We start from the raw sequence: 20,423 nt of genomic DNA on the forward strand, positions 1-20,423 counted from the left end.
AATTTTATAATTAGTTTTTATTTAATTATATTATATTATTATAATTTTATTTATCTTTATTTAAGCTTTTTTTAAGCCTTTTTAATATTTTTTTTAAAGGAGTTAAATTTAAAGGGGAGCTTTTAAGCTTAAATTTAGGATTCTTATAAATTTTAATTTCCTTTAAATTAGGTTTATAATCTTTTAACTTTTTTAAAAATATATTAATTATTTTAAATATTAATAACTTCTCTTTAAAGTAGAGGTCTACTTTTATATAGTTATAGATTTAGTTATTAATAGCTATTTCTTCTTTTATAGAGCTGTTAGAACTATAAACCTAGATACTGTGTGTAGTAATAGAGTGTGGTTGCCTTATCTGGAGGTTGTCTTTTGGTTTGGTGGGCTGAGCAACTGCTTTTAAGTGGTTTTGCTTGCAGTTGGGGGAATGGCAGCTTTTATCTTCGCCCATTTCAGCCAACTTGCCTGAGTCATACGGCGATATCGCATATAGTGCTCAACGGCGTTAAGATTAGGTTAGTAGGCGGCCCACCTCCCCATGAGTACCCACCCTACTTCTTACGCTGATCTGCTTGTTGGCTCTTTAGAGCATATACTACACCGCATTACCCTGTGCGTTTTCAGCTAATTTTGGAATATAAGGCAGCCCGCAGTCTACAATAGCTTTAACCTTTAACAAACCGATTTATATTAAGGCTAATGGTGCCGACCCAAACCAGTATAGCCTAGCGCATTAGTATAAAAAGGTATCTTCTAATAATAAATAGTATTATAAATATAATAGATTATAAAGTTACTATAAAAAGTTTTATATAATAAACTTAACTAAATTAATTTTTAAAAAATATATTATATTTTATCCTTTTAAGACTCTAACTATTTACTTTTAGCTTAATAATAAAATTAAAAAAAATATAAATAGTCTATATTATTAATTTATTTATTTTAATTATTATAAAGTTATTATAAAAACTTTATATAATAAACTTAATTAAGTTAGTATTAAAAAATATATTATACTTTATTTTAAAATACTTTAATTATTTAATTATAATTTTAAAGAAATGAAATATATTTAATATTAATTTAATATTAATCTTAATATTATAATAAATATATATAATTTTAACTTTAAAATATATTAAAAGTTAATATTAAAGTATATTTAAATTATAAGTAATTTATATTTTTAGATCTTTCGTTAAATTATATATAATAGTAAGTAGGGCATCCTTTTCTGCCTAGGTTGCTAGGTAGCCTCTTTGAGGTTACTCACTGATATTAGGGGTGTGCCCTGTATATCATAGGTCTGTCCGGGTGGTTTTGGTAGGGAACATTAATACATCAAAAAGATTGCCGTGATATTAGACAGTTCCGTAACCTGCCAACCGACCCGCCAACGGAGAACTCATTGCCAACGAGAATTTAGAGATGCAGCAGCGAATCTTATTACGCTTATCATCTGTAAGAATTAAAGTATGGCCCTCCGATTATGTGCAGGCATCAAAGCACTCCTCAATCTGACCTCATTCCGATTCAGACCATTGAAGATAAAATTGCGTCCATTGATTTACATTTCGCTTAAACTCTTTCTAGCGTAGTGTCGGAGCCGGGCATCAATTCGGGTTGCAATTTATCCGAGCTTATCTGGTGTAGCTCAGAGCCCGCTGTGAAACGACTGCCCGGGTGCCGCTCATCTCTTGGCATCACCACCTTGACGATGTATTCTAGAATCTATCTTCCTTCTGTCCATCCTACAGTCCAAGACAAAAACATTTCTGGAAATCATGTCATGTAAACAGCTTCTGCTAGCAGCCTTCGCGGGGCTCGGCGTGGCTCAATTCCCTCCAAGGCCAGAAGGGGTGACAACACTGAAGTCGAAGCTGCATGAGAATGTCACGCTTTCATTCAAGCAGGTCAGTGGAATTGCCCGCGCAGCCGATGCTTGCCAATTGACTAACGAACAGTCCATATCAGCCTGAGATTTGTGAGACAACTCCAGGCGTCAAGTCGTACTCTGGATATGTCCATCTTCCGGAGCGGTTTCTGGACGACGGCAGTGGTGAACTGCAGGACTACCCAATCAACACGTAAGCTCCTTAAAGCAGCTACGCCGCGTTCATCAACGTCTTCTAAATGCGCCCAATCAGATTCTTCTGGTTCTTCGAATCTCGGAAAGACCCCATCAATGCGCCGCTGGCGATCTGGCTCAATGGTGGTCCTGGCGGCTCCTCACTGATGGGGCTGCTTCAAGAGAACGGCCCATGCTTCATCAGTCCTGACTCCAAGTCGACATATCTGAACCCATGGAGTTGGAACAATGAAGTCAATATCCTGTATATTGACCAGCCGAACCAGGTAGGGTTTTCGTATGATATTCCGACCAACGCGACTATGGTCGCTGTCGCATCTGACTCCTGGAATGGATATGATACCATACTATGGAATTCGACCGACGAGATCCCTGGAGCCAACCTCACCACCTACCCGGGGACGTTCGCTAGCCAGAAGCCCCTGAATACAGCCAACTCGACCGCCTTGGCTGCACATGCGCTTTGGCACTTCGCGCAGACCTGGTTCTTCGAGTTCCCTTTCTACAAGCCCCACGATAACCGGATCAGCCTTTGGGCTGAGAGCTACGGAGGGTAAGAGCCTCAAGTCTCACAATTCATGAGTTTTGCCTAACCTGTCGCAGCCACTATGGGCCTGGCTTCTTCAGCTACTTCCAGCAGCAGAATGAGAAGATTGCGAATGGGACCATCCACGATAAAGACGCACACTATCTTCATCTAGACACCCTTGGCATAGTCAACGGCCTAATCGATGTCGCAGTCCAAGGAGAGGCTTTGATCACTTACCCATACAATAATGTGTGTATTGGGACTTCTACTTAGCCATGTATATGCGCGACGTCTAATTTGAGTGATTCGCAGAGCTACGGATTGGAAATCTTCAACAAATCTTTGCATGACGAGCTCTTATACAACTGGACACGACCAAACGGCTGCAGAGATCAGGTCAAAGCCTGCCAAGCTGCGATGGAAGGCCAGGGTCCCATCTTTCTTAGCCTCGAGAACAAGAACTTGAGCCAAGTTTGTCTCGAGATGGACCCCGGCTGCCAAGGCATGCCCGCTGCCCAAGTCTACCAAGAGCTCGACCCGAGCGCCGGGTGGTACGATGTCGCACACCCGAAGAACGACCCCTTCCCACCACCCCACATGCTCGGGTACCTGACAGAAAGCTCGGTGCTTGCCGCGCTGGGCGTGCCGGTCAACTTCTCAGGTACCGCAGAGGCCGTGCAGCTGACCTTCCAGAGCACGTTCGACATCATCCACGGGGGCTTCCTGGAGTCCATCGGATACCTCCTCGACTCGGGAGTCAAGGTGCACATGATGTACGGGGACCGCGACTACCCGTGCAACTGGGTCGGGGGTGAGGCAGCCAGTCTTGCCGTGCCCTATTCGAAGGCGGAGGAGTTCGGCGCTGCCGGTTACGCTCCTCTCGTCACGCCCGAAGGTGTTCAAGGGATGTCAAGACAGTTTGGGAACTTCTCTTTCACTCGAGTGTTTCAGGCAGTATGTTACACCAATGCTCTCGTCTTTGAGAGTCCCTCAGTACTAACATGTGAGCTCGAAGGGTCACGAGGTACCATCGTATCAGCCTGTTGCGGCGTATGAGATATTCAAGCGCGCCACATTTGGCTTGGATGTCCCGACTGGCTTGATCCAGACCGATGATGACTTTGCAACTATCGGTCCGAAAGATATTTGGTTCATCAAAGGTGTGCCACCGACTCCTCCCAAGCCAAAGTGCTATATTCTGAGCCCGATGACCTGTGTTCCAGATGTTTGGAACAAGGTCCTTTCTGGCGCGGTCAAGGTCAAGGACTGGTTTGTCGTTGAGACCGATGAGAGCGGAAATGATATATCACGTGTCGGTTCTCAACAACAGGTTATGGAAGAACTGTAGTATCGTTAAGCTTTCAGCAGTGGCAGCCTTGGTATACACACTATTATCCTTACCTAGAGGTATGGATGGTTGAGTGGTCTCGCTCAAATGTTCTTAATCCGTATGCATGTTGAAGTCCTACGGTCCCTTCACAAAGTGGTAAACGCTCAGCAGATAGATGGCTGATCTCTCTTTGCTACATGTTTGCCAGGTAGACAGGAGGCACTGTGATGGAGTTCGCCCTTGAGCGTCTGATATTGCACCTATGAAGTGAGATGACATCTGGAAGGCAAGTGGTCGACTCCCGGCATTGGGAACACGCACGTCTGACCAAGATTTTCTACATCAAAGCTTCCTCGATTCCAAAAGTTATGGCCTTTTTGTATTTTTTCTTTCCACTACTAAGCTGGAAATTCCAAAAGATATTCATGACTCCCAAGTCTTCGCGTCACAATACCACCAGTACTCTGTGTGGCATCTAACAAGTTCTCGTGGCTTCAAGCGGCAAATCGCGCCTGCTGGGTGACTTGGGTACCACTTGCTAGGGACCTAGGTAACCGAGGAAACGGGACCCGGGGTGTCTGAATGCGGAATGCAGGTCTTCCAAAATAAACCCTTAATAGTGCCTGCATTCATGCCTCAGGCTAGTAAGCTTAGGACAGTCGGACGCATGTCTTTGCCCCAGAAGGACCGGGTTTCCCTGCTGGCTACCGTATCCCAGACCATATGGCCCTGTATGGCCCGTGTCAGTTTGGTTTTTAAAAGAGTGTCTGTATGGCTTAGACGAACCTCACTATTTGGCACTCTCTTCATCCTTGTTTCCACTTCGTAGGAGACAGTCCTCTGCGTTTCACGATTCGGGCCCCCTGTCACAACACCTGCGTACCAAGTGTCTACCTCTGACTTAGCAGCGATACAAAACCGCAAATAAGGTATTCAAATGAGGGGCAATCATACAATCTGTCTGAGAAAATGCCTCGACCTCAGCTCCACGAGCATACTCAGACGGCATGATTTCAGTTGAGAAGGCTTGTCGATTCGATGAAGATATGTTTCCTTTGTGGAGATCTTTCTGAAATCGTTCCCTGTGGACTGCTTGATGTTCGGGGGTTTGTGTTTCCCTCAAGCATTTTCTAAATAAATCCGATCTTTTATAATGGCGCTCATCGTCAGTGAACACGATAGTTTGGCCACTCACTAACCCTGCCAGTCACTAACTGTGACCCATGATCGTCTGTTGTGACACGAGCCGTGACCAACAGGGGATTTTCCAAAGAAAAGCAACCAAAACTCTTGATAGCTGTTAGCAAGGCTTTGTTTATAGTGCTTTGTTAGGATTATTCAGTAATTCCAACCTACACCTTCACTGGGCGCAATGTCGCCTACGGTTCAAACCTCCAACCAAGCAACTGACATCCAACTGACCGACGCTTACGTACGTGAAGAGAGCCAACAGTCAGTAGCCAAAGGCTGGTCACTGCCAAATTCGGATCACAGTCGGTTTTCCCTACCGTAGGGTATCTGAATGCCCACCTCCATCACGCGTTTTTGACATCGTATTTTAATCTGTATCGCGCATCATCCAGGTACCTAGGTAGTCCAAAGGTGGATTAACGCAGTGCAGTGGCTGGTTCCCTGGAGTAACTAGTTTCGATTCTATTCCGTACACGTCGGAAGCCATACACGCGCTTTCTTACCGTGATAAACGCTCTCCGTGGGGTAAACTCTCCTCATAGATGTATTACTGTATGAATCGCTGTATGGTCCTCTTTTTCCCCGTGAAAAAGCTTGAATTGGCCGTCCAAGTGAACTTTTAGTTAAGCAGATGAGTAACCTTAATAACTCCTCAGTCTTCCATTCATCGATGCTACGAGACAATTCTCCAGGACAAGGCTGCTATTGTAGCCTTACTACAGCAACGTATGTCTTACTTTGCAATTGTTCGTAGTAATTGAAAAAGGCTCGAAGAGCTTTGTGAAACGGACACCTGCCCTACCTAAGTAAGTAGTCTCATTGACGTGGACCTTGTTTTCCGGTATAACATTTTCGGCGGGATGAGACAAATCGATATTCAACGGATGACCCTTCTCTTTATTGATATCATACTTGGTGAACGGGGGCCGTTGGTCCGGTTGGGGATCCGTTCGCATCAATTAATTAGATTACACTGTCCTCGTGATTCAAGTAGCACCCGCACAAGTCATTTGTATAGCCGGGTGCAATCTATCATTGAATATATAAAGCGCTGGGTCTAGAGTGCTTACCACCGTATGAAGGCGCCATGTATGTCCTCGGACGTATACGGAATAGAAGCGAAACCACATATAAAGCAGCTAGCTGCTGCAACATTGAAGCGCCTTGTCACTCAACATATCCTCAGGTTAATTGTACCTAATTAAATCAGTAGACAACATCAACCCATGAATACAAAGGTTGGATCCATTTCTCTCATGAAGTCGTGTTGAAAGAATACCAACATTTATGTAAAGATTGTCTCTCTACTAATATGGCAAACGAACCTCTGAGGCGGATCTTTGAGTTTTCCTCGGCATCGCTGCTGTGCCCTATGATGCCTAGGTGGTAGACTAGTAGCCTGCCTGATAAATATGCATCCAACAACTGAGACAAGGTTTCCCTGCTGCCTGCGCTTTTGTCCAGGTCGGCAGCCTGCTGTAAATCCAAATGTATAATATTCATTTTGATACTCCCCGCCTGATCCGCGGTTACTGGTTATTGCCATCTTGTGAATCTTTCTCAACACCACCACAGCCATCCAGCCGTACTTATGCCAATAGCTTCTCACATCACTGTGTCGATCTGTGTTTACTTTGAGCGGCCCGCCAGAAATGCCAACACGTCACAGAAGAGGGAGGTGGCAGGAACGCGACCCCACGGCATCCTCGGACGAAAAGAACCCGCGTAGGGGCAGGTCGGCCCTGAAGCGCAAGCACGGAAAGCCCGTGGGCCGGCGCGAGATCGTGGAGAAGTACAGGGCCCTCGGGTCTTGGCTCTCGAGCGTGACATCAAGGGCGGCAAACAGTATCCTGAGCCCTGGCCGGGGTGGGGGCCCACGGATCTTATCCTCCACCGCAGACACTTTGCGATTAGCATACGCGTCTAGGCGGGTTATTACAAAGAGCGGTACGGCTTGCATTAGCCTTCCAGGAGGAGGTTGTTCCACCGTGCGGCTGAAGAGGCGGTGCGAGATGGGCTGTTGGATTTGGAGGACTAAGTCTACAAGTAGGAGTCAGGGACGCGCTGCGAGCATTGTGTGTCAGCCCAACCTACTTGTCTCGGAATAGTCGACTGTTGGGGCTTTTTTTGGGGCTGGACCAGTTGACAGTGTCAATTCTTTGTCACATTATCGCTGGAGGCCTGCCATGTGTGTTGTGGTAGTATTTGTTATTGCTCGAGTCAACTCAATCATTAGACTCTGGTGATAGTTGTAAGTCTGAAGGCACAATCAAAGACGTTGGTTGGTCTTTGGACGTAACCTGCATTACCCAGCAAGCGGAATCGCTGTTGTGTAAAGTGTGAAATGCCATCTGGAGTCACAGTGTCGTCTGACCGAGTAACACTGCAGCACTGCCAGCTGTCACCAGCTGCCGGCAGCTGTTAGTCTCTTGGCTGGTTTCATCCTGCCGCCCAGATACTCCCCACTCGGCCCCAGTGCTCAAGTGCAGCATCTCACACCCACGGCCAAAGCAGACCACCATGCTTCCCACAACGGCATCGAGTCGAGCATGCAATGTACAGTACCTGCGTGAGGCTGGCCATTTCTACCGTCCAAGATCTCCCACAGATCGATCTTCAGGGGCCGGCGGGAGGCCGCGCAAGTGACGCACTGGACTCACTCGGCAAACAGGCGGGCTGGCCAACCGCCCCGACGGACCACTTGGCGCCCAGCGCTTGGCACCCTGCCTATCGATCCGGCTCATTTCTTGCTCGCCCTTCTCTTGTTCGTGCCGCAGCCGTCGTCACGGCGCCTACGGATTACAGCCCAGCCCACCACCGGCGGGGTTGTGGAGCAATGGAAGCCCGGAGAAGATGGAGAAAGTTTGCTGCGAGATCTGGGGCGCGGGGGCCATGTCGAAGATACCCTTTCAGCCATGTCGAAGCGGGAGTCTTGGCGAGACAAGGACAGGCGGGCACAGCATTGGACATGACACAGCCTGAAGCCAAAGGAAATCATCCCTTTGATGGCTGGTGCTCGGCCAAGACGCAGCCAAGCGGGCCAAGTGCATAGCACGCTGTCACTGCCACCACTGGGCGCCCGTCCAGCTGCCGTCTTTCCCTTTGTTTCTGGTTCTTGTTGGTCGTCCAACGGCTGCCAGTGCCAAATACGATTGCCCAGCAAGCCCAGGAACCAGTGAATCGCCCAACCCCCCTGAGCCTGCGCGGCAACACGGGCTCCAGGCTTGGTTGCCACGGGTTTTGCGACCATGTCTTGGGCGTTACTTGGCTGATGACCGTCATCAGCCAGTGTGTCCCTTTCATACACTACATACAGTCAGAAGACGGTCCACTCACTCCTGCAAGGCACCCCCCCATCTGCCGTGTCTCTTTTTTCACCCTCTCTCCCCCATAACAATAATCTTCACACCCTTCCCATTCCGTCGTTGCTTCTACTGTTACCGTTACTGTTGCTGCCCGTCACTCTTTCACGATCCGTAGTGCTGCCGGCTGGCTTCACTACCCTCAGCAGTCTGCTGTAAATATGTCACCACGCTCGTTCTTCCTCTTAAAATGTCTCTCCATGGTTGGAGTTGCGTCGGCTGCGCTGGATGTGGACCTCACCGATGCCCGTAAGGATGTCTCGTGACTGTGCTCAGCGCACCCTTCACCCCGACCTCCCCACTGACAGTGACATGCAGAGTCAATCAGAGATAACGCAGCTCTGGTAGCGTACGACCTCATGACCTTCTACAAGGGCAACCTGTCTGGACAGATCCCCGGCATCCTGCCAGGTCCTCCTCCAGATGGCGACTACTACTGGTGGCAAGGTGGTGCCATGTGGGGGGCCCTGATCGACTACTGGCACTACACCGGCGACACGTCCTATGTCAACACAACCACCGAGTCGCTGCTGTTCCAGACGGGCCCGAGGAATAATTACATGCCTCCGAACTGGACCGCATCCCTAGGAAACGATGACCAGGCCTTCTGGGCCCTCAGTACCATGGCCGCCGCCGAGGTGCGGTTCCCAGACCCTCCGCAAGACGACGTCCGGCAGTGGCTGGCCCTCACACAGGCCGTCTTCAACACACAGGCACACCCAGACCGACACGACGACACATGTAACGGTGGGCTGAGATGGCAGATCCCCCCCAGCAACAACGGTTATAACTACAAGAACAGTGGGTCCACTCCACATCATTCGATCTTAACTAACCCCCGGCACTACTAACACCGCAATGCAGCCATCGCCAATGCTTGCTTCTTCAACATCGGCGCCCGCCTTGCTCGGTACACCTCCAACGAGACGTACTATTCCTGGGCGTTCGACACCTACGACTGGATGAAAAGGGTGGCGTACATAGACCCCGAGTACAATGTCTACGACGGCGCCCACGTCTACCACAACTGCACCGACATCAACCGGGCGCAGTTCTCGTACAACTCGGGCATGCTGCTCCAGGGCGCGGCCTTCATGTACAACTGGACCATGACGCAGTCGGACAACACGACCAAGAGCCAGCAGGAGGCGGCCTACTGGGAGCAGGAGATCCGGGGCCTGATGAACGGCACGCTGCGGGTCTTCTTCCCGGACGGGATCGCGCACGAGCCGGCGTGCGAGGACGTCGGCACCTGCACGAGCGACATGCTGAGCTTCAAGGGCTACGTGGCGCGCTGGATGGCCGTGACGGCGCAGCTGGCGCCCTTCACGCGCGACTCGATCATGCCGGCGCTGCGGACCAGCGCCCAGGCCGCGGTGCGGACGTGCACGGGCGGCGACAACGGCCGCATGTGCGGCTTCAAGTGGCACCAGAACGAGTGGGACGGCAGCACCGGCGCCGGCCAGCAGATGAACGTCCTCGCCACCATGACGGCCCTGCTCATGACCGACAACGAGATCACGGGCGACGCGGCGGGCGGGTCCGGCGGGGCGCCCATCACCAACGCGACGGGCGGCACGAGCGGTGGTGACACCGCGGCTGGCTATGGCGACGAGAGGCCCTGGGAGGACCTGTACGAGCCCATCACGACGGGCGACAAGGCGGGCGCCGCGATCCTGACCATCATCCTGGTGAGCTTCCTCACGGCGGGGTGCGTGTGGGTCTCCCTGGACGAGGGCTTCAGCATCGGCAGGTGATGGGAGGAAATTCATTGGTTGATTCTGCGTGTGACAAAAGGCGAGGGTGGCGTTTTGGGAGTTGATACCCCGTGGGACAGGGAGACCAGGTTACATCTTACGGCCGCACCACACGTGAACAGCGTCTTCTGTTTGTTTGAGGCATTTGCTTGGATATCATATCTACATTAATATCTCACCATTGTACAAGCGACAATTTACAGATAAAATAAATTATTCAAAAACGTTTTTGTCTTCTTTCGACTTGGCTGCGTATATGCGGTCACCTTGTGGCGGAGCAACGTGTCACCAGACCTAAACGAACTGCTGTGAGACCGTCAAGCGCCGTGTGGCTGGTCTGGCGCCCGCGTGTAAAGTCGCTCAAGTGGTCATGAACCAACTTTGAACCAGCACGTGCGTGGTGTGGGCTGGGGTGGTCTATCTACTAGGCCAACTAACAAGCAAGCGTGAACGAGGGCGCGATAAGGTTATCAGAACATCGGATGATGGATGACGGAAGGGTGGCACGTCCCAGGTCACATCAACCCGCTCGCTTCACGCGGGCCTCCCTCCACCCAAAGTGCTTCTATTGTGGGCCAGGCCACTTTTTACCCTCAGACCGTGGAGAGCACTCATTCGAAGCGACGCCCGCGATCTCGGAAGGTCCGCGCCCGCCCGAAGAGATCAAAGTCTCGCTGACAGGAGAGAACGGGATCGAACTGAACCCCCTGAACTGTAGCTATTCCGAGTCTAGTGCTGAGCGAGTCAAGCAGGGGACCGGTTTGTCTCACGGCTTCTAGGGTTTCTGTGCGCACCTGTCAGGGTCGACGGGTAAGGCGGCCACCCCGCGGGCCGTTTTGGGACACTGTGACGACGTAGGACTAAAATAATAATAATGAATTGCCGGAATGTGGCTTGGCTTGTTTGCATTGTTTATAAATATTCTGTGGCTAGTCACAACTCAAACAATGAAGACGAAACCAGGATCATATCGTTGCGTAAATATATCTAAAACCTCCGTTGTTATTTTACTCTTCATCGCAAAGCAGTTCGTGAGAATGCTTGCTACATTTGACAGCGTGTATAATTGTAAACCTCAGGCCATCAATGCAATATGTTTAAGTTCGCTGGGATGGGGTTAGCACAGCGACCTACGACATGATCGTGCCAGGGTGCGACTTACCTCTGAACCTGCTCCCCGACCTTCATAGCAGGGTACTGCACCTCGTCGCCCTCGTCCCGGCCCAGGTTCAGCTGCTCCAGCCTCAGCGCCCTGGCCTTGTCCGCCAGCTCGGGGATGGGGTCGAGGTCAAAGTCGCTGGCGAGGTGCCAGAAGAAGGTGCTCGATATGCGCACGAGCGGCCGGCCGGGGAACTCGCGCCGCCGCCTCTCGATCGTCTCGACCGTCCTGTCGTTGACGACGACCTCGTGGTAACCCGCCTTGACGAGCCCGCCCGTGATGTGCTCGAGCTGCTTGCCCGCCTGCACGAGGAGGTAGTTGCCGGGCGGGATCTTGACGGCGATGCGCCGGCCCGTGTTGCGCGCCCAGATGTGCAGGCCCGGGTAGCGCGAGCGCCCGTGGATGGTCAGGAAGTTGAGGTCCGTGTGGAACCCGGCCAGGATGGTGTCCTTGTGCCCGTACTTTACCAGGTCTGACGCCGTCGGCGCCAGGATGTGGGGGCCGTACCGCCCCGCGTCCTTGAAGGTTGCCTCTGGGATGCCCAGGCCCACTGCTGCCATCTCCGCGAGGGCGCTTACGCTTTATGTGTTTTGTGTCCTGTCAGAACTCATTCACGTCATACTTTGTCTCTCTCACTCACGCGTTCTTCATCGACCTGCCCCACAGGTCCATGGTGGGCGTCCACCGCTCCCTGATCTGGGGCGCCTCAGGGACGACATTCGGCGTGTTGAGGCCGGGGAACTGGGTCTCGTACGGCGGCTTCTCCGTCATCCTCCAGAAGAAGCGGCACTTGGGGTCGGGCTGGTGGCCCATGATGTCGAGGGGCCGCTGGTCCGGGGCGAGGCGCCGGATCACGTCCAGGCAGGGCTCGTCGACGGCGCACTTGGGCTTCTCGGTGTTCTCGAGCGTCGCGCCGACCTGGTAGCTGAACTCTGGGCGCTCGTCCTTCTGCAGCTGCTCGGCCGGCTGCGCAAAGTAGTCCTCCAGCAGGTCCAGGAACCCCTCGTTGTCGTCCGGCGACACCCGGCTGTCGTGCAGCACCAGCGCCCCGTATGTGATGAGCGCCTCGGCCGCCTTGCGGCACTCTGCCACCGCCGCGGGGGAGTCGTGCGGCGAGTTGAGGAAGACGTCCAGGTCGATTATGGGGAGGTCCATGGATGCTTCGTGGGCTGCCATGTTGGACCAACTTTCTGGGCTCGATATATGCTACAGACAAAATACAAAACTCGAGTGCTTGTTGGTGTTGGGGTCGTCTTTCTCGACGCGTTTGTGAACGTCTTTTTCAGAGTGTCGTGAAATATTAAAAGTGAATCCCGATAGGATTGCAAATGCCCGCCGCATGAGTCGATGGGGCGATGGCTCGCCGGCGCGTGTGCCGTAAGAGGGAGGTGCCTGTGATACTGCCCCATGATCCTTGAGTCGCTAGCCTCTTTTGGCAACATCGTTCCCTCGGACGGTCTTGGCCCCACGGTGCTCGCCGACGGCCGCGGTGAAGCGGTAACAGCACAACTCTTATAGTGCGTACAGCCGCCGGATTCTGTTAACACTCAAACACTGCCAGCGTACCCCTAACATTGAACTTTATGCTGTCCAGCATTTCCGTGCAAGATTTAAACACGGTCAAGCCATCGCTTTGATTAGTGAGTGGCATGGCATATGCGGCGCAGGATCTGGACGCGTCGCTGAGGTCAGTCAGAAGCGACTCTTCACTTTTGGATCGTTCAAGGCCTTCCAAATTTCATTAGATGGAAACTGATTTTGCCCAGCAGAACATTGCAGATGTCATGAGTGACTTGAAGCAGTGTACTGGCCCCTGAGGTTCCATAATACCGACTAATAATAAGACAACGTCCAAGAACACAGTGTAGCCTGTGCCGAAGACGCTTCACTTCGAGAAAAGGAGACGCTTGTCAACTGCTGCCTTGAGTTTGGAATCACTCGGATGACCAAGGCGGTTAGCGGAGAACCTGTCACCTTTGAAAAAGACTTTTCCACACGCTTCGCGAAAGGATCCGAAATCACAACTCTCTTAGATGACAACTCTTGTGATGCGATCATTGTTCCGGAGGGCTGCCGTAATCCTTCGGATCTAGGTCAAGCTCCAGTCATTTGCTTAATCTATTCTCCAAGCACGCCGGTTGAAGTTGATGAGACCGGTCTGACAATCAAGGGTCCCGGAATGCCGTAAGATCCCCGTCTCACAAATCGAGAGCCCTTGACTTTGAAATAACACGTGGTAGCTTTGGGGCCCTTCTCATCGGACGAAAATGGGATGAGCAGACCCTGTTATCTGTGGCATCTGCATACGAGCAAATCATGGAAGATCAACTCCTGGATCAAGACCGCCTTTGGATTTTTCCGAAGACAGAGCTTCGGGATATCATCCATCCCAAGGTTGTGGAGGAATAACGATTTGGTCCATAGGGTGTAAATTGAGTTGTCTAAGGTCTAAGTCTCTCAGTAATGGTCCTTCTAACCTCGTGACGCTTTTTGTAGTCGCTTTGGACACGGTCTGAAACCAGGGTTAGGGGCGCGTCCTCCACAAAGGTCGGATAGCCCGCTTCAGAGTCACCCGATGCTGCGAAAGATCGCAAGACCTGTACTAGCCCATCTGACTCTCGTCACATTGAGACAAGAGCTCCTGATGCAAAAGTTACTCCCGGGCTACCGATATCCCTGGAAGCCTCCATGAGCAGGTACCCAATCTGACCTAGGATCAATTCGCATACCTAGGTAGTAGATTTCAATGATATTTGCAACATCATCCAATCTTCTCTGGTAACTGAATATTGGCGAAATATGATATGAAATATTGATGCTACTTCTACCTACGCACAAACCTATAGGCGTGGTAGATTCACACTGGATGAATGACGATAGGTCGCGGGATGGACAGCCTTCACCCCTATCTAGGTTGGTATGGGAGAACCGGATAGGAACCTTGGCAACTGATGAATGGTCTGACGAGGCCTCAGATGAACCACAATCCTTCGACAACATTGAAGGACTGTTCGAGTGCCTGTTTACGGAAAGCCGCAGCAGCCTGTCGGTGGAGTTGATCGTGTCCTAGAATTGCTTTTTGGTAAAGATGCCAATCCTCAACTACTCCAAACAGGCATAGCTTCAGAAACCATGAGAATTTAGCTACTTGCGGCTAGGCTTAAGGGCATTTTTGAGAGTAACAAAAGAGTCGAGAGTACTAACCCATCTAGTATGAATGCTTTCTTTGTGTCTGCCTCAAGTCTAACCGTACAGATGACCTTTGTGGACTACTCGGACCTGGGACTCTAAAGCCTGGTTCAATGCAATCTCTCCGTCACATGCTGTCACATGAAGGCGTTTCCTCAAGAATCCTACTAAAGCAGGCCCGTTGCAATCAGACCATAGCAATACACGGGATAGAATATTAGAAGATGGAAGGTATTGCATGTGAATGAAATTGTGGGTACAGCAAGATAACTCTTAAATGCCCGAACGTGAGCGATACTCGATGCAAGTTTCTTCTCACCTTGCCCGTCCGCCTTCCGTACCAAGTTCGAATCGCAGTTCATTCAGAGGCAATACATTTTCCATGGGATATTGTTCCTAAAAGAGTCACGATTCCACCATGCCAGCCCTATCTAATGATCTCTACGAGTCAATTCTTCGTGATCAGGCGAAGAAAAATCTTGAACGACTGTCAGCTTTTGAACCACCACCCACACCACCTCAGCCACATCTCGAGTCGCCCTCAAGTCACCAGGTGCACAAGACAGAAATACAGAAGGTCACTTGGGCGGTAACCTCTTCTTTGAATCAGACGACAAAACCTTCGGGGATCTGGTCTACACTAAGGCTTTGGGTCGCAAAAGTGTTCGCAACATGGGTCGGTGAATTCGCAGGAATTCTCGGGGCGCCTCGAATCCTGGATTTCGGTCTCACCTTGAAACTCTTCACAAGATGGAGCGAAGACAACATCGACGCTATCGACGCTGCCAAACAAAGGCAGGTTTTCGGAGGCAAATCAGATATTAATTGGGAAACTACCTTTTTGCCTTTCATGGAGAGCATAGGCATGTACCTGCGGGACGTGCAAGCCCACAAAGATGCGTGGGTGAAGTACCGAACCTTTAAAGATGGCGGCCGCAAGGGGCTCGCATCCGAGGCTATCGACTTGTACGTTGCAGCCCACAGCGAGATAGACAAGCTTGCTCAAGTCTGGGGCATGCGTTTTCCCCCAATCTGCGACTTATGCGACCTCTCTCCAAACGGGCAACCGCGGTTTGACGGACCATATTGCGGCATGTTCTTCACAACCGAACATCAGTCAGACAAACCCTTCATCGGGGTCGCATTCAAAGGCACCAGCCCAATCAACCTCAAGGAGTGGGCCGTGGACTTCAATTACCAGCTGACTCCTACTGCACAAGAATACTTCGGCGGCACACAGGCTCCCGTGTCACAAGGGGTGTATACGAGTCTCTTTGGAAGTTACCCTGGGAAGGGAGTCCCATACCAGCAGATCCTCAAGGCGACACGCTTTGCAGCCAGCAAGCTACCGAACACGAGCGCAATGGCGGTTCCCCTGCACGTCACAGGCCACTCCCTTGGGGGCTCTTACTCGACGCTCTGCTACACACAGCTCCTGATCGATGTTGCGCCATCGAACCCGACCGCTGGGCAGCTGATGATGGGCGATGAGTACACATTCGGGGCGCCGCGCATCGGCTCCAACGAATGGGCCGGACTGAGCACCACGCTGGTCAACGTACAGCGCGGCCGATCTTGGAGGATCGTGAACAACCATGATCTCGTTCCTCAGGTGCCCCCGACGACGCTCCAGCGCAAGCAACGGGACTTCCATCACGTCGACACGGGGGTCCATATATGGCCTTATAAGGGACCCCAACAAACCCCAAGTGAAATTGACAAGCCGAATCCGAAGTGCTATCCTATCTACAGCCTCCTGTACCTGATACCAAGTCTTATAATGGTGTTGGACCATCGTAAGTCCTGGCGCCCAATGAAGGACAAGCATGCATCGTTTTTCTAATACGAGTCTCCAGTCCCACACAGGTATTATGATTCCCTGCGATTCGCCATTGTCGACAGCCGTAAGACCATGACTGGAGGCCCATCCAAGGGGGGCTTCAACTGGGCCTCACAGTATCCTGACAGAATAAGCATGCTGTATTACGCTCTTTCGTCTTATTTACAAAACTTGGTCTTCGCAATGGCTCATCTGTTGCAAAAATGTATTTTTGCCCTTGCTTCGATTATCTAGCTGCACATGACTGTACGTATACTTGATCCTACCTGGGTGTGTTCGGCATGTCCACAATAATCGGTCGAAGTGTATATTTCGTGATCGGGTGGTCTTTAACCGTGAGAGTACGTTTTGACGCGATAGGACAGCCAAAATTTCAAACAGAGGTTGGGAAGGGTTCACTGTTTCCAATTTCGTGTATCGACGGTCATCTATGTAAGAACGGCCCACAGTGAGCCTCCCGAATGTTGTTTCGCTGGGCGCAAGCCCTATGGCAAACCCATGAAGAAAGCCAACATCTTCGGGAAATTTGGTGTCCCCAACCCCGTGACCGGGTCCCAGCCCTTCACCGCATTGAACCCTCCCTCATTGCACGCCGCGTTCGTGCCATTGGTGATATCATTCAATATCTCCGGGTGGGCATACAACGCTGGGTTCAAGAATCCCAGCGGGCCCTTACCCGCCGCGATCCGCTCCTCGTTGATGCGGTTGATGATCCCCGAGAAGATGGGTGTGGACGCGCTCGTCCCCCCCGAGAGTCCGAATTCGCCTCCCACCCAGACGGCAATGTTGTCACCGTTGGCCGCGACGTCCGGGATCCCGCGGCCTATGCGGTTGTAGATACCCCCCGTGTCTCCAGCCAGGAGGGTGACGTTGGGGAGGGCGTAGACGTCGCTTGGGTCGAGCTGTGCGAGACTGCTGTAGTATGGATAGCCAGGGTCGTGGTCGGCAAAGTAGGTCGCCACGGCTGACTTCTGGTAATCCGGAATAGGATAGACGTTGCTGAAACCGCCGCCTGAGCTATAATTGACGTTATAAGGAAATCCAGCTGGGTCGTATACCGCACTCTCAGGCTCGAAAACCGTCTTTCCTGGGTACACCTTCGTCGCACCTACGTTTGTTATGTACGGGCAGTTATTCGGCCACGTAGGATTGAAGATGTTGTAATCCGGTCCCAGGCAGCCGGTGGGGCCATCGTAGCCGTATGGCTCAGGGTAGTTTCCTACACCGGAATCGCCAGACGCGAAGAGGAAAGAGACGCCCTGCAGGCCGAGCTTGAGGTATTCGTTGCATTGGCGTTTCTGGTAGGCGATGGGCACGTCGGCTTCTTGCCCGCCGTAGGAGACAGAGAAGACGTTGGTGGGTTTGAAAATACCGCATTGCAGGGTGCCGTTGTAGCCGTCTGGACCTGTGAGGGTGTTAGCCAAGGCGCGACGGGTTGCTTGCGGACGCTGCGAACCTGGATCAGGATACGTTGGATCCCAGTTGTCCTGAGGTGAGGCTTATTAGTTCCGCCTTGCTAGAAAATCTGGGAGTGGTCTAAGGGCCATACCAAGTCACCAGTCTCTCCGTACGCTGAGTAGGTGCAGTAAGAGCCATCAATGGCATCGAGCAGAGTATTGAAACCCCATGTATATGTGTCATTTTCCCAGGTCTGGTAATGGATGTCGTCCACATTCCAGACCGTGATACTTTGAGGATATACGATTGGGTACGCAAGCTGTCGAACCGTAAGCATTCACATCTGCTGCCACTGAGAATCATAAGTTTCTTACTTCAAGATCTAGCATCGACTCAATAGCTGCCTCAGACAAGTCCGTTGTCTGTGCTACGCCACCATCAACATTATTATCAATCGGATGAGTTCCGTTCGGAATCCAGTGCGTCAAATTTGTGAAAAATAAATCAAGATCAACCTGATCCCAGTACTGTAATTCAGCCTCAAAAATACCCATCGTGTTGCTCGGATCCACATGCTTTGGTGCCGGCGGGATGTGGTAAAGCGCTGCCACGCACGCAGGCGTGATAGCAACATCACAGGTGCTCAAATCTGACAGGTCATGCTCTTCATGTGCGAACAGGGAGTGTCCCGCTGCGCTCGGGCGCCATTTCGTCGCGCGTTTGGGCGCAGACTCTTTGGGGACGGACCCAGAGCCTGGAGAAGCTGGGTTCCCACGCTTCTCCAGGAATTGGCGGCCTTGCTCTGTGAGCTCGTCGGTGGGTGCGAGGAGTTTGATCCCAGGGGTGATGTAGTCTATCAGGGGTTGGATGTCTTTGGGGACGTGGTAGGCGTTGCAGGCGGGCATCACGCCACCCGTGCGGCGGTCTTGATATTCATGGTATTCGGTGTGCAGGAGCTCCTCGACCTTGCTGGTTGATGCGTGGAATGCTAGCCACTTAAGTGTTGTCAGCACAATTTTTGTTAAAGGGTGTGTGGATGTATGTTGCAAAGGAACGCTTTAGGTTCAAAGAGTCTGTTTGCCAAGCTGACGTCCTTGCAGCAAAAACGTTATACTGCAGTCCCTCAACCCATCAATGCTAATTTTGAGAAAAATCCGTGAAGAGACAGAATGATGCGCGATCAATTTCGCTTCTATTATCATTGGGAACAAATCTTCTCATGTGCATCTGCTGCCAAGGAATGTAGTGCTGGATGCTGCCAGCGATTTCTAGAACCGCTGCCCTGCAAGAGAGGCGTAAAAATGGGCATAATACAGTGAAATCAAGACATCACTTCGCAACAAGCCAATCTCAAAATTCGAGTCAGTCACACTTACTGCTTTATTATCCGAATGAGTGATGGTCTCAAGGGGAATCCCAGACTCCACAAGCCAGCTCCGGACGACTTCGACATCCGCATCGCTTGGCCTGAACGCATCGATCACGTCGTCGGCAGTCCAGTGCTTTCCATAGTTGGGAGAGTCGGGGTGGCTGACGTCCATCAGGTATTCATGGCCCTTGTCCAGGTTGTTCTGCGCCAGAGCGATCCGTACTGGTAGGATAGCTTCGGGCCTCACACGGTCCAGCTTCATCCATCGGGAGGAGTGCACATCGCGCTGTTCATGGACGCCATGTGTCGAGGGGACTATCGCTGCAGTTGTCGATAGGACCGCCGATACTGACACGATCGAAGACCACCTCATTTTCGTCGATGAAGAGCCTTAAGGAGTATGAAGTGAGGCCAGACGAATATTAAGCGAAGCGGGAGACTTCTTGGCAGTCCATTTATAAGTCCTGAGTGGGAATCAAGCCTTTTAGGGGCGGGAACACCTGCGGGTGCGGACTTCTGGAAGCTTATTGGTACACCCTGGAAGCCACCTTCCCCATCGAGACTAGACAATGCCGGAGCAGGGAGTCGATACTTTAATTCGGCATGTTACGTGAAATTGTGCTCGTATTCCGTATCTCCCACTCGATTCGGCATCAATTGTTGATGCCATCCACTGAGAAGCCGTGTGTGTGCATGCCGGGCCCCTTTGAAATCGGTGCGTAGCCCATATACACACCAGCGCCCCCTTTCACACTACAGTCCGAACGCTTTCACACTACAGTCCGAACGCTTTCAAAGCAACTTGACAACCGAGCTACTAGTGTAATATATACCTAGGTACCTATAACTGTATAAGGCTTCTAGTCTACTGAGTATGTTTCTAGGTGACTGAACATTGCCGTCCTTTTAGCTGAGTGGACTACTGCAGCAGTTGATAACGATACAGGTCTAATATAGACGGTGACTACTGGAGGATAATATCAGGGTGCGTGTTTTTGGATTAGAGAGAACGTATGTGCGGAGACCGCAATGCAAGCGTGAGCTGGCTAAGGCTTAGTATTTGTGTGAAATCGCTCTAGGAGAATCTGACGGGGAATAGCCGCTTGGATAGGGGAATGACGTGCGAATCTTCAGCGAGACTCACACCTGTTCCTTATGCCGACTGTAACGGTCCGGGGAATCGGCTTCATCACAACCCTGGGAAATC

The 20,423-nt window shown here is 51.3% G+C and overlaps 6 protein-coding genes across 6 annotated transcripts; 4 read left to right on the forward strand and 2 right to left on the reverse strand.

Annotated features, from left to right (window-relative positions):
- Window positions 1–1,692: 1,692 nt before the first annotated feature.
- Window positions 1,693–4,021, forward strand: KVR01_000008 (uncharacterized protein). The gene is made up of 6 exons (XM_044781244.1): window positions 1,693–1,916; window positions 1,978–2,090; window positions 2,151–2,645; window positions 2,696–2,870; window positions 2,934–3,575; window positions 3,637–4,021. The coding sequence occupies exons 1-6, from the start codon at window positions 1,788–1,790 to the stop codon at window positions 3,967–3,969; spliced, it is 1,887 nt and encodes a 628-aa protein (XP_044649957.1). The 5' UTR covers window positions 1,693–1,787; the 3' UTR covers window positions 3,970–4,021.
- Window positions 4,022–7,563: 3,542 nt separating this feature from the next.
- On the forward strand, window positions 7,564–10,487 carry KVR01_000593 (uncharacterized protein). The gene is made up of 3 exons (XM_044792163.1): window positions 7,564–8,753; window positions 8,823–9,305; window positions 9,369–10,487. Exons 1-3 carry the CDS (start codon window positions 8,666–8,668, stop codon window positions 10,259–10,261), a joined length of 1,464 nt encoding a protein of 487 aa, XP_044650542.1. The 5' UTR covers window positions 7,564–8,665; the 3' UTR covers window positions 10,262–10,487.
- Window positions 10,488–11,130: 643 nt separating this feature from the next.
- Window positions 11,131–12,786, reverse strand: KVR01_000238 (uncharacterized protein). The gene is made up of 3 exons (XM_044789642.1): window positions 12,061–12,786; window positions 11,424–11,999; window positions 11,131–11,367 (listed from the first exon to the last, which is right to left on the reverse strand). Exons 1-3 carry the CDS (start codon window positions 12,594–12,596, stop codon window positions 11,337–11,339), a joined length of 1,143 nt encoding a protein of 380 aa, XP_044650187.1. The 5' UTR covers window positions 12,597–12,786; the 3' UTR covers window positions 11,131–11,336.
- A 202-nt stretch (window positions 12,787–12,988) lies between these two features.
- KVR01_000046 (uncharacterized protein) lies at window positions 12,989–13,853 on the forward strand. The gene is made up of 3 exons (XM_044786822.1): window positions 12,989–13,107; window positions 13,190–13,604; window positions 13,661–13,853. The coding sequence occupies exons 2-3, from the start codon at window positions 13,363–13,365 to the stop codon at window positions 13,827–13,829; spliced, it is 411 nt and encodes a 136-aa protein (XP_044649995.1). The 5' UTR covers window positions 12,989–13,107; window positions 13,190–13,362; the 3' UTR covers window positions 13,830–13,853.
- Window positions 13,854–15,027: 1,174 nt separating this feature from the next.
- On the forward strand, window positions 15,028–16,452 carry KVR01_000190 (uncharacterized protein; the record flags this gene model as incomplete). The annotated part of the gene is made up of 1 exon (XM_044791526.1): window positions 15,028–16,452. The coding sequence occupies one exon, from the start codon at window positions 15,028–15,030 to the stop codon at window positions 16,450–16,452; it is 1,425 nt and encodes a 474-aa protein (XP_044650139.1).
- Window positions 16,453–16,833: 381 nt separating this feature from the next.
- On the reverse strand, window positions 16,834–19,644 carry KVR01_000256 (uncharacterized protein). Its single transcript, XM_044782475.1, has 4 exons — window positions 19,224–19,644; window positions 18,222–18,835; window positions 17,999–18,166; window positions 16,834–17,936 (listed from the first exon to the last, which is right to left on the reverse strand). Exons 2-4 carry the CDS (start codon window positions 18,750–18,752, stop codon window positions 16,935–16,937), a joined length of 1,701 nt encoding a protein of 566 aa, XP_044650205.1. The 5' UTR covers window positions 18,753–18,835; window positions 19,224–19,644; the 3' UTR covers window positions 16,834–16,934.
- Window positions 19,645–20,423: the final 779 nt, after the last annotated feature.

The sequence above is a fragment of the Diaporthe batatas genome (genome assembly GCF_019321695.1).
Source record: "Diaporthe batatas strain CRI 302-4 chromosome Unknown Contig00001, whole genome shotgun sequence".
NCBI classification, from domain to species: domain Eukaryota; kingdom Fungi; phylum Ascomycota; class Sordariomycetes; order Diaporthales; family Diaporthaceae; genus Diaporthe; species Diaporthe batatas.